Source organism: Canis lupus, chromosome 16 (assembly GCF_011100685.1).
Source record: "Canis lupus familiaris isolate Mischka breed German Shepherd chromosome 16, alternate assembly UU_Cfam_GSD_1.0, whole genome shotgun sequence".
In the NCBI taxonomy this organism is placed as follows: domain Eukaryota; kingdom Metazoa; phylum Chordata; class Mammalia; order Carnivora; family Canidae; genus Canis; species Canis lupus.
In genome coordinates, this window is record NC_049237.1 from 26,356,016 (window position 1) to 26,368,881 (window position 12,866).

The following is a 12,866-nucleotide window of genomic DNA, read 5'->3' on the forward strand; positions in this document are numbered from 1 at the left end:
AAATGGACCCTTAGTTCTATGGTCAACTAACCTTCAACAAAGCAGAAAAGAATATCCAATGACAAAAAGACGATCTCTTCAACAAATTGTGTTGGGAAAATTGGGCATCCACATACAGAATGAAACTGGATCACTTTTTTACACCATACACAAAAATAAACTCAAAATGGATGAAGGATCTAAATGTGAGAAAGCAATCCATCGAAATCCTAGAAGAGAACACAGGCATCAACCTCTTTGACTTTGGGCACAGTAACTTCTTGCTAGACATATCTCCAAAAGCAAGGGAATCAAGAGCAAAAAAAAAAATATTAGGACTTCATTAAGATAAGAAGCTTTTGAACAGCAAAGCAAACAATTGACAAAACTAAAAGGCAACCTATGAATGGGAGAAGATCTTTGCAAATATCTTATCAGATAAAGGGCTACTATCTCAAATCTATTAGGAACTTATCAAACCCAACACCCAAAACCCAAAAATCCAGACAAGAAATAGACAGAAGAAGTGAACAGACATTTCTCCAAAGACAATATACAAATGGCCAACAGCCATATGAAAAAAAAAAAAAAAAAGCTCAACATCACTCATCATCACAGAAAAACAAATCAAAACCACAATGAGATACCACGTCACACCCTGTCACCAATGGAAACTCAGGAAACAACAGATGTCGATAAGGATATGGAGAAAGAAAATCGTCTTACGCTGTTGGTGGGAATGCAAACTTACTTGTGCAGCCACTCTGAAAAATAATTGGCAGTTCCTCAAAAAGTTAAAAACAGAACTACTGGGGTGCCTGGGTGGCTCAGCGGTTGAGCATCTGCTTTCGGCCCAGGGCGTGATCCTGGGGACCTGGGATCAAGTCCCACGTCGGGCTCCCTGCATGGAGCCTGCTTCTCCCTCTGCCTGTGCCTCTGCCTCTCTCTCTGTGTCTCTCATGAATAAATAAATAAGATCTTAAAAACAAAACAGAACTACTCTATGACCCAGCAATTGCACTTCTAAGTATTTATCCAAAGGCTACAAACATAGTGATTTGAAGGGCCTATGCCCCACCCCCCCTATTGTTTATAGCAGCAATAGCCACAATTGCCAAAATATACAAAGAGCTCAGATTTCATCTCAGATGAATGGATAAAGATGTAATATACATATATTACTTAGCCATCAAAATAATGAAATCTTGCCATTTGAAATGATATGGATGTAACAAGAAGATATAATGCTAAGTGAAATATGTCAGAGAAAGAAATATACGATTTTACTCATATGTGGAATTTAAGAAATAAAACTTAAACATGGGGAAAGTAAGGAAAAATAAGTATCATATGATTTCACTTATGGAATTTAAGAAATAAAACTTAAACATGGGGGAAAGTAAGGAAAAATAAAGTAAGATAAAAACAGAGAGGGAGGCAAACCATAAGAGACTCCTAAGTATAGGAAACAAGCTGAGGATTGCTGGAGGGGAGGTGTGTTAGGGGTTGGGGTAACTAGGTGATGGGCGTTAGGAGGGCACTTGATGTAACGAGCACTGAGTGCTATATGCAACTGATGAATCACTAAATTATAGCCTCAAAACTAATAATACAGTATATGTTAACTAAATTAAATTTATTTTTTTAATTTTTTTCAAGGGAAGTTATCTTTATTTTTTTATAATAAATTTATTTTTTATTGGTATTGGTATTCAACTTACCAACATACAGAATAACACCCAGTGCTCATCCCAACAAGTGCCCCCCTCAGAGCCCGTCACCCATTCACCCCCACCCCCCACCCTCCTCCTCCCCTTCCACCACCCCTAGTTTGTTTCCCAGAGTTAGGAGCCTTTATGTTCTGTCTCCCTTTTTGATATTTCCCACACATTTCTTCTTCCCTTATATTTCCTTTCACTATTATTTATATTCCCCAAATGAATGAGAACATATAATGTTTGTCCTTCTCCGATTGACTTACTTCACTCAGCATAATACCCTCCAGTTCCATCCACGTCGAAGCAAATGGTGGGTATTTGTCGTTTCTAATGGCTGAGTAACATTCCGTTGTATACATAAACCACATCTTCTTTATCCATTCATCTTTCGATGGACACCGAGGCTCCTTCTACAGTTTGGCTATTGTGGACATTGCTGCTATAAACATCGGGGTGCAGGTGTCCCGGCGTTTAACTGCATCTGAATCTTTGGGGTAAATCCCCAACAGTGCAATTGCTGGGTCATAGGGCAGGTCTATTTTTAACTCTTTGAGGAACCTCCACACAGTTTTCCAGAGTGGCTGCACCATGCTGGAGGGTTCCCTTTTCTCCACATCCTCTCCAACATTTGTGGTTTCCTGCCTAACTAAATTAAATAAAAATGTTAAAAAGAATTATGTATACATGGAACATTTTCTTGTGTCTTCTGAAAAGTACAGTCAGGTCTCTTTTTCTTTTTGTGTAGAGTTAACAATACTGTATCACATACTTAAAAATTTGCTATGCTGGTAAATCTTGGGTTGTATTCTTATCTCAATTTTTTTTTTAAATAGAGGACAGAAGGAAATTTTTGAAGGATATGCATATGTTCATGGCATTGAGTGTGGTGATGGTATCATGGGTGTATACTTATCTACAAGCTCGCCAAGTATATGCATTAAATATAGCATTTGTATGTCAATTATACTTCAATAATTTTTCTTTTAAATGCAAAACAAACAAAAATATAGATGCAAAAATCTTCAACAAAATAGTAGCAAACAAAATTCAACATAATTTATCACATTAAAAAGATACATTATGACCAAGTGAAATTTATCCCCTGGATACAACATATGTTGGACATGGAAAGCAATCAATATGATACAACACATGAACAAAATGAAAGAAGAAAAAACACACAATCATTTTAATAGAAGTAGAAAAAGCATTTGACTAAGTTCAACATCCATTCATGATAAAAACTGTCAACAAATTTGATGTAAAAGGAAATTGCCTCAACAGAATGACAGTCAGATGTGAAGAACCTGGAACTCATCATAAATAATGAGGGAAAGCTTTCCATCTCGGATCTGGCACAAGGCAAGGATACCCATTCTCACCACATCTATTTAATATATTACTGGAAGTCCTAGCCTGAGCAATTAGACAAGAAGTAGGATGGGTGATAGGGATGGGAGGAGACAGAAGAAGAAGAAAAGAAAAGAGGGAGAAAGCAAAAATGAAAGAAAGAAAGAAGAAAGAAAAAAAGAAAGAAAGAAAGAGAAAGAGAAAGAAAGAAAGAAAGAAAGAAAGAAAGAAAGAAAGAAGAAAGAAAGAAAGAAGAAAGAAAGAAAGAAAAGAAGACAAGAAAGAAAGGAAGAAGAGAAGGAGATCTCGCTCCCTCCCGCCTCCCTTCCTGCCCCGTCCTGCCTTCCTTCTCCTCCTCCTCCTCCCTCCCTCCCTCCCCCTCCCTCCCTCCCTCCCTCCCTCCCTCCCTCCCTCCTCCCTCCCTCCCTCCTCCCTCCCTCCCCTCCCTTCCTTCCTTCCTTCCTTCCTTTCCTCCTCCCTCCCCCTCCCTCCCCTCCCTCCCTCCTCCCTCCCTCCCCCTCCCTCCCTCCTCCTCCGCTCTCCCCTCCCATTGGAAAGGCAATGTCAAATATCTCTGTTTGGAGATGACATGATCATATATGTAGAAAACCCTATACACCCAACAATGAAAGAACACTTAGAAATAATAAATTTAGTAAAGTTGCAGAAATAAAAATCAACTTCCAAAACTTATTTATGTTTTATAACATAAACTGTCTGAAAAAAGGGGATTAGTAAAACAATCCAATTCACAATAGCATCAAAAAGATGAAATATTTAGGAATATACTTAACCAAAGAGGTGAAAGATTTGCATAATGAAAATTATAAAACATTGATGAGAGGAATGAAAGAAGATACAGCTAAATGGAAAGACATCCCATTTTCATTAATTGAAAGACTTAATATCGCTAAATGTCTATATTATCCCCAAGTAATCTACAGATTTAGGGCAATCTCTATCAAAACTCAATATCGTTACTTATTTGTTTAATTTATATATACCCTTATAGGCTGAATTGTATCCTCCCCAAATTAACATGTTGAAATCCCAGCCCAGTACCTCAGAATGTGACTATATTTGGAGAGAAGGCCTTTTTTTTTTTTTTTAAGATTTTATTTATTTATTCATGAGAGACAGAGAAAGAGAGAGAGAGAGACTGGCAGAGACACAGGCAGAAGGAGAAGCAGGCTCCATGCAGGGAGCCCGATGTGGGACTTGATCCTAGGACTCCAGGATCACACCCTGGACCGAAGGCAGGCGCTAAACCGCTGAGCCACCCAGGGATTCTCGAGAAGGCCTTTAAAGACATAAGTAACGTAAAATTAGGTCATTTAGAGGACCCTAATCCAATATGACTTGTGTTCTTATGAAAAGAGATTGGGGCATAGATACACATTGAGAACAGACTGTATGAAAACATGAGAAGATGGCCATCTACAAGGAGAAAGGCCTTAGGAAAAAAAATGAAAACTTTCCTAACATCTTGATCTAGAATTTTTACCCTCCAAAATTATGAGAAAAAATTACTGATATTTAAACCATGTGTACTTTGTTATGGAATACCCAGCACACTGATACATATACCTAAATATTTAACTTAGAAAAAATTGTAAATGGAATTGTGTTTTCAATTTAAGTTTCAATTGTTCAGGGCTAATATATAGAAATACAATTGATTTGTTTGTTGAACTTGTATCCTGCCTCCTTTCTACTTACATTTTAGTGGTATGGGTTTTTATTTATCATATCACTTGAATTTTCTACAAAGATAATCATGTCTTCTGCAAATAGGGACAGTTTTTCTTTTCTAATATGTGTGCCTTTTATTTCTTTTTATCATCTTACTGCATTGGCTAGTCCTTCCAATATTATGTTGAATAGACATGGAAAGAGCAGACTTTATGGATGATGATACCTAGATAAAATACAGTATACAGAGAATAGATAAATATATACATATATATGTGTGTATGTATATATATATATTTATATAAACATATATAGGCACTTTATCTTTACCAGAAATTGTTTAAAATGTGTTATTTCATATTTATGTGCCATGTATTAGAAAGTTTACTTGTCAAACTATATTTTATTTATGTATTTATGTATTTATGTATTTATTTATTTATTCTGCCTTGATTCTTCTCTTATTTGTTTATTTCAAGTTTTTTACTTAAATTCTAGTTAGTTAACATATAGTGTTGTATTAGTTTCAGGAGGGGGCGCCTGAGTGGTGTACTTGATTAAGCATCTGACTTCTGGTTTCAGCTCAGATAATCATCTCAGCCCCACATTGAGCTCCATGCTCCTAGCCTGCTTGACATTTTGTCCGTCCTCTGTCAGCAACCCTCATTTTTTCTCTGAGGTTAAGAGTCTGTTTTATGGCTTTCCTCTCTCCAACCCCCCTGGTATGTTCATCTGTTTTGTTTCTTAAATTCCATATATTAGTGAAACCATATTGTTTCTCTTATGATCTTATGATCAGAGAATGCATATTGTATGATTCTGATTCTTTGTATTGTTTTGGCTTGCTTTCTTTCTTTTTTTCTTCTTTCCTTCTTTCTTTCTTTTTTTTTTTTTTTGTTTTGCTTTATTAAACGAGATATGGCCTCTCTTGGTGAATACTCAACGTGCACATAAAAAAAAAAAAATGGGTGCCACGCTGTAGCTAAGTGTTCCATAAATGTCAGTTTATAGAAATTGATGATGTTAATGTCTTCTAAATGATTTTTGTTTTCTTGTCTAGTACTTCTGCCAATTACTGTGACAGGGATATTAAAGTCTCCAACTAAATTATGTATTTGTGTATCTATTTTTTTCAGTGGTATCAGTTTTTGCCTTATGTGTTTCACAGTTTTGTTGCTTGGTGCCTAAATATTTAAGTTTATTATGTTTAATTGGTGAATTGAACATTTTTATTACTGTACAATGTCCTTTGCCCATGATCATTTTTGCTCTGACATTAACTTCATCTACTATTAATAAACCTTTCTACTTTTCATCTAATAAATTTTTACATGTTATATTTTTTCTTCACTTTTTATCTTTATATTTTATGTAAATTAATCTGCAAACAGCATATAATTGGTTCATGTTTTTATTTTTCTTTCATGTCTTGCCAATCTGTGGCTTTTAATTCATATGTTTAGGCAATTTATATTAAATCTAATTGTGTTGATATGTTCACATTTCAGTCAGTAATTTTAGTATTTGTTTTCCACTTTATATCTCTGGTGGTGGGTATAGTGGAAAACTTTTCTTTTGTTTTATTTTGTTTGGACTTCTCTTGCCATTTCCAGCCTTCCTATGGATTATTATAATAATTATTAGTATTCCAATTTAATTTTTCCATAGCAGACATTAGCCAACAGGACTTATAGGCTAAATTCAGCCCACCATTTATTGTAAATAAAGTTCAATAGGAACGCAGCTTCATCCATTTATTTACCTATTTTTTATGACTACTTTCCTGTTATATCAGGATTTATAGTTGTCATAGAGACTACATGGTAAATCAAACCTAAAATATTTCTTTTCTATCCCTTTACATATAACTGTTAATGACTGATCTTTATATCTTTAGAGTTTTGCAATATTTCTCTTTGGAAGAGCTTTTTACTGTTTTCTGTAGTGGGACTTAAATATGCATGCACCCATGAGCACACATGCACACAAGCATGTGTATACACATTTTACAACTTCATATAGAATGTGGAAATGTTAATACCACCTTTTAGGTCTCAAATCATATCATAAACATTAAATAAGTAATTATATTGTTTACTTAAATATTACCTTAAATACATTTAGTTACAGTCTTTCCTTTATTATCATTTTCTTTTTATTCCCAAAAATTTGTTTTGTCATTTTTTTAAAACAAGGCTACTAGCAACATACTATCTTAATTTTTCTTCATTTCAGAATGTCTGTATTTCATATTCATACTTGAGGGATATTTTTGCTGGATTAAAGTTGTATGTTGACATTTTTTTCTTTCAGTACTTGAAAAATATTGTGCTGTAATCTCTGTGCATCATTATTTTTTATGAGAAATTCTCTGCTGTATGAGTTGCTGCTTCTCTTTAAGCAATGTGTTGGTTTTCTTTTGCTGAGTTCAAGTCACTTAAATATTTTCTCCAACTATTTAATCATGATGGTCTGCCATGATTACTTTAAGTTTATCTTGTTAGAACTTGAGGACAAATTTTGAGGACAAAAATTTATTTTTTATTATTTTTAAAAAACATGTTATTTATTTACTTATGAGACACACACACACACACACACACACACACAGAGAGAGAGAGAGAGAAGCAGAGACACAGGCAGAGGGAGAAGCAGGCTCCATGCGGGGAGCCCGATGTAGGACTCGATCCCGCAACTCCAGGATCATGCCCTGGGCCGAAGGCAGGGGCTAAACCACTGAGCCACCCCAAGATCCCCAAATGAGGACATTTTAGCCATTTTTCCTTCAAATATTTTTCAGCTCTGTCCCCTTTCTCCTTCTGAGACATTAATGGAATTGATGTTAGATCTTTTGCCACTGTTCCACTGTCCCTTGTATCTTTGTTTATTTAAAAAAAAAAACTATTTTCTCTTTGTTGTTCAGATTAGGTAACATATTAATTAGTCCTTAAGTCCATCCTGTCTCTGACATCTCAATTTTGCTACATCCACCTACTCAGGTTTTGTTTGTTTATTATTTATTTAGGATTTCTGTTACTTTTTTTTAAGATTTTATTTATTTATTCATGAGAGACACACACACACACACACACACACACACACACACACACACAGAGGCAGAGATATAGGCAGAGGGAGAAGCAGGCTTCTTGCAGGGAGCCCAATGTGGAACCTGATCCTGGGACTCTAGGATCATGCCCTGGGCTGAAGGCAGGTGCTCAACCGCTGAGCCACACAGGCATCCCCTTTTCTGTTTTATAATGTCATTTGGTGTTTCTCTATACTATATATTTCCTTGCTGAGACTTTATGTTTTTATTTGTTTTAGAGATTTTGCAATTACTTGTTGAAGTATTTTTAAGATAATTGCTTTAAAATCCTTCTAAGAGAATATAATATATGGGCTATCTTGGTTTTGCTCTCTGTTGATTATGTTTTCTCATTTCAGTTGAGATATTTCTGGTTCTTGATATGATAAGTATTTTGGACTGTATACATCCAGGATATTTCTGAGAAATATAAGACACTAGTTCCTATTTAAATCCTCCATTTAAGAAGACAGTTTCTCTTTCTTCTTTCTTTCTTTCTTTCTTTCTTTCTTTCTTTCTTTCTTTCTTTCTTTCTTTCTTTCTTTCTTTTTCTTTCTTCTTTCTTTCTTTCTTTCTTTCTTCTTTCTTTCTTTTCTTTTTTTTTTCTTTCTTTCTTTCTTTTTTCTTTCAGATTTTTTTTTATTTATTCATGTAAGATACACACACACACAGAGGCACAGACATAGGCAGAAGGAGAAGCAGGCTCCCCACAGGGAGCCCAAAGTGGGACTTGATCCAAGACCCTGGAATCATGACCTGAACCAAAGGCAGATGCCCAACCACTGAGTCACCCAGGCGTCCTGACAATTTTATTTCTAAAACACATTCTAGATCAGTTCTATGGGCCATTGTTTATATCTCAATTTAGTTTTCATGGCCTTGAGAGATATTCTTTGACCTTTTGGACCTTATAAATGCTATTAGGGAGTCTGGATTCTATTTTTCTCTGAAGAGTATTGATTTTGTTGTTGTTGTTGTTTGTTTTTTATCACACAATGTTCTTGGTTAAGAAAACTCTAGATGATGAACAGCAGGTCTAGACTCAGTTGAGATCTTTAGCCTTCAGCTAAGTTTAGTGTTGAGGCTGCCAGATGAATGAACGTTTCAGGGAGTCAGCCAGAAATGTGGGAGACAGAATTTGGAGAATTATTTTTCTAAAGTCTTCCTTTTTGTGTATCTATACAGGAGCCACCATTTCTTCATATCAGATGTTTAATTTTCCAGGTCATCAATATCAACTTTTTTTCATGAATGCCTTGTGAACTCATATGCCATGTCTCTTAATCCTTAATCCTAGCCTTAGACTGAAAGTCACAAAGACTGTAACTGTTTATAGGTATTTTCCTTTGAGAATGAATTCCTAAACAGTGCTGCTAGCTCTTGGAGTTTTTTTTTTTTTTTAAGCTTTTATTTAAATTCCAATTAGCTAATATACAGTGCAATACTAGTTTCAGGTGTATAATATAGTGATTCAACACTTCCATACAACACCCTGTGCTCATCAAAAGTGCACTCCTTAATCTCTATCATGTATTTAACCCACACTCCCACTTATCTCCCCTCATAATCATCAGTTTGTTCTTTAGAGTTAAAAGTCTGTTTTTCAGTTTGCCTCTCTCTCTCTTTCCCCCCCTTTTTTGGTTTGTTTTATTCTTAAATTCCATATATGAGTGAAATCATGTGGAAGTGAAATCATTTTGTCTTTCTCTAACTTATTTTGCGTAGCATAATATTCTCTAGCTCTATCAAGTCTTTGCCAATGGCAAGTTTTCATTCTTTTTTATGGCTGAGCAATATTCCAGTAGATAATACTGCTTTAAACATAGGGGGACATGTATCCCTTTGAATTAGTGTCTTTGTATTTTTTGGGGGGAAATACCTAATAGTACAATTGCTGAATCATAGGGTAGTTATATTTTTAATTTTTTGAGAAAACTCCACACTGGTTTCCAAGGTGGCTGCGCCAGTTTCATTCCCACCAGCAGTGCAAGAGCATTCCTTTTATTCACATCCTTGCCAACACCTGTTGTTTCTTATGTTGATGGTTTTAGCCATCTGACAGGTCTGAAGTGATACCTCATCGTAGTTTTGATTTCTGTTTCCCTGATGATTAGTAATGGTAAGCATCTTTTTATGTGTCTGTTTCCATCTCTATGTCTTCTTTGCAGAAATGTTTATTCATATCTTCTGTTAATTCTTTAGCACTTTTGGGTATTATGTAGAGGAAAATAAGTATAATAGGACCCAACTCCTTCCTAACTTGAGATACCTATTAGATTCTATATTATAGATTTCAATTTTTTGCTGAAACTAATAATCATTTATTTTCTCCATTTTTTTCCTTTATTTACATACACAAACACATGCCATAGCTTTTTTGCCATTATTATTTAGGTATAGTTGGCAAATAAAATATTAATATATTTAAATTGTACAATGACAATTGGATATATTTAAATTATGAAATAATTCCCATAATAAAACTAATATATTCAGCAATTCACAGAGGTATCTGTTTTATGAGAATGCTTAAGATGTACATTCTTAACAAATTTCAAGTATATAATATATAATTATGAATTATAGCTCCCATAGTTATATTAGATCCTCAGAATTTATTCATCTTATAACTGGAAGTTTGTACCCTTTGGCCAATGTCTCTCCATTTCCCATTTTCCCCTTCTTCTAGCTCCTAGGAACTACAGTTCTACTCTCTGTTTCTGTAAGTTTGGCTTTTTTTTAAGTCACCATATATAAGTGATATCATACATATTTGTCTTTCTCATTTTACTTAGCATAATGCACTCTTGGTCATCTATGTTGTTACAAATGAATTTTCTTCTTTTTTAATAATTAAAACATATTCCATTGTACAGATACACTACATTTTCTTTATCCATTCATTTATTGATGGACATGCATGTTGCTTCTATAACTTGACTATTGTGACTAATGCTGTTATTAACATAAGGGTGCAGATAGTGATTTCATTTATTTTGGCTATATAACCAGAAGTGGGTCTGTTGGCTCATATTTTAATTCTATTTTTATTTTTTTGAGGAACCTCCACACTAATTTTCATAATGACCATACCAATTTACATGCCCACCAATAGTGTACCAGGATTCCCTTTTCTCCACATCCTCACCAACATTTGTTATCTCTTGTCTCTGGGATAATAACCATCTCACCTGGTGTGAGGTGATATCTTATGGTGCATTTGATTTGCATTCCCCCGATGGTTAGTGATGTTTAGCATATTTTCATATGTCTGTTGGCCATTTGTATTTATGCTTTGGAGAAAAAAATATTCAAGTCCTTTGCCTATTTTTTAATTGAGTTATTTGGTATTTTGCTGTTGAGTTCTGAGTTCCTTATATATTTTTGATATAATTCCTTATTGAATATATGGTTTGCAAATATTTTCTTTCATTCTATAGGTTGCCTTTTCATTTTGTTGATTTTTTTCCTTTGTTATGGAGAAACATTCTAGTTTGATGTCCCAATTTATTTATTTTTGGGTTTTGTTTGTGTTTACTCAGGTATAATTAATGTATAGTGATATGTTAGTTTCAGTTGTACACTATAATGATTCAACAATTCAATACATTTCTGTTGCGCGCTCTGTGGCAACACGATCAGGGTCCCAAGGGTAAGGGGATGAGGAAAATAAAAGAAAAGTAAAGAGATGGGGACAGGAGGGACACAGAGGATGATGTCCAAACAGTGCCAGCTTTATTCGAGGTTCTACAACATATTATAGCATGAGCAAAACAAAGCTAAGAAGGTATCTATTTTTAGCATGTTTGTGAAACCCTCCAAAGTTCCCCTTTCTCAGCATGTAAGACAGACCCCTGGTGACAGAAGACCTTGGTAAATAGACAAGCTTGTTGCTCCAGGTGTGCGTACTTCAAAGGAATATTAGATATGGTAAACATACCAGCAAGGACAGCACAGACCCTTATTTACATTTATGACCAGGCCAGAATAAGTTATATCTATTGTGTTATGTGGGCGATCACGTACAAGCGAGCCCTGAGAACCATTGCTCAAGCCCTTTCTCAAGCGTCAACCAACTATTCACCCTTTGGGCTCCCGAGCCTTTTGAGTGAATGAGGGATGCAAGTCCGGGCCTGGTTTGGTTCAGTTACTCCAGCTAGTCCATGGTCGCCCACAATTTCTCAGTGCTCTAGATAAACATAGTATTTTAATCTATTTTGCTCATCCCCCCCAACAATCTTCCCTATAGCAATGACCAGTTTGTTCTTTGCATTTAAGATTCTGGTTTTCTTTCTTTCTTTTTTTTTTCTGTGTTTCTTCATTTGTTTTGTTTTTTAAATTCCATGTATGAGTGAAATCCCATGGTATTTATCTTTCTCTGACTGCCTTATTTCGTATAGCATTATACCCCTTAGGTCTACCACATTGTTGCAAATGGCAAAATTTCATTCTTTTATATGCTAATAACATTCCATTTTACATATATATATTATATATATATGTTATATATATATACCACATTTTCTTTATCTATGCCTCTATCAGTGAACACTTGGGCTGCTCCAGTAATTCCACCGTTTGTTAATTTTTGGTTTTGTTGCCTGTGCTTTTGGTGTGAAATCCAAAATATCATTACCAAGACCAATGTCAAGATTTTTGCTTATGTTTTCTCCTGAAAATTTTTATGAGTATTTAATCCATGTCACATTAATTTTTGTAGGTGGTGTAAGATAGGAGTACAATTTAATTGTTTTGCACATCATATAATCTCTTTATAATCTGTAGGATCTGCTGTGATGTCCTCTTTTTAATCTGTAGGATCTGCTGTGATGTCCTCTTTTTTATTCCTGTTATGATTTTTTTGGTGTGTAATCTGTTTTCCTTTCCTGTATAGTATAGTCCCTAGGTTATTTTATTTTGTTGCATGACTTATACAGATGATTTATTTTCAACTGTGTAACTATGAAAGTACAAGACCATATCTTCTTTTAATGAGCTGGTATCAAAAGGCCATCTTATGGTTGTTACAACTTGCCTTA

General features: G+C 34.9%; 1 protein-coding gene across 15 annotated transcripts in view; it reads left to right on the forward strand.

Annotated features, from left to right (window-relative positions):
- The window catches only part of ADAM18 (ADAM metallopeptidase domain 18), a 183,654-nt gene that overhangs the window by 50,018 nt on the left and 120,770 nt on the right, over window positions 1–12,866 (forward strand). For 10 of the 15 annotated variants that reach the window (XR_005371447.1, XR_005371445.1, XR_005371444.1 and 7 more), the window contains one exon: window positions 10,517–10,549. The exons of the other annotated variants lie outside the window; for them this stretch is intronic. Coding sequence is in view for 6 of the 10 variants with exons in the window: in XM_038559988.1 (XP_038415916.1) it covers window positions 10,517–10,549 (33 nt within the window). In the remaining 4 variants the exon portion in view is untranslated. The remainder of the gene's footprint in view (window positions 1–10,516; window positions 10,550–12,866) is intronic. 15 annotated transcript variants of the gene reach the window in all.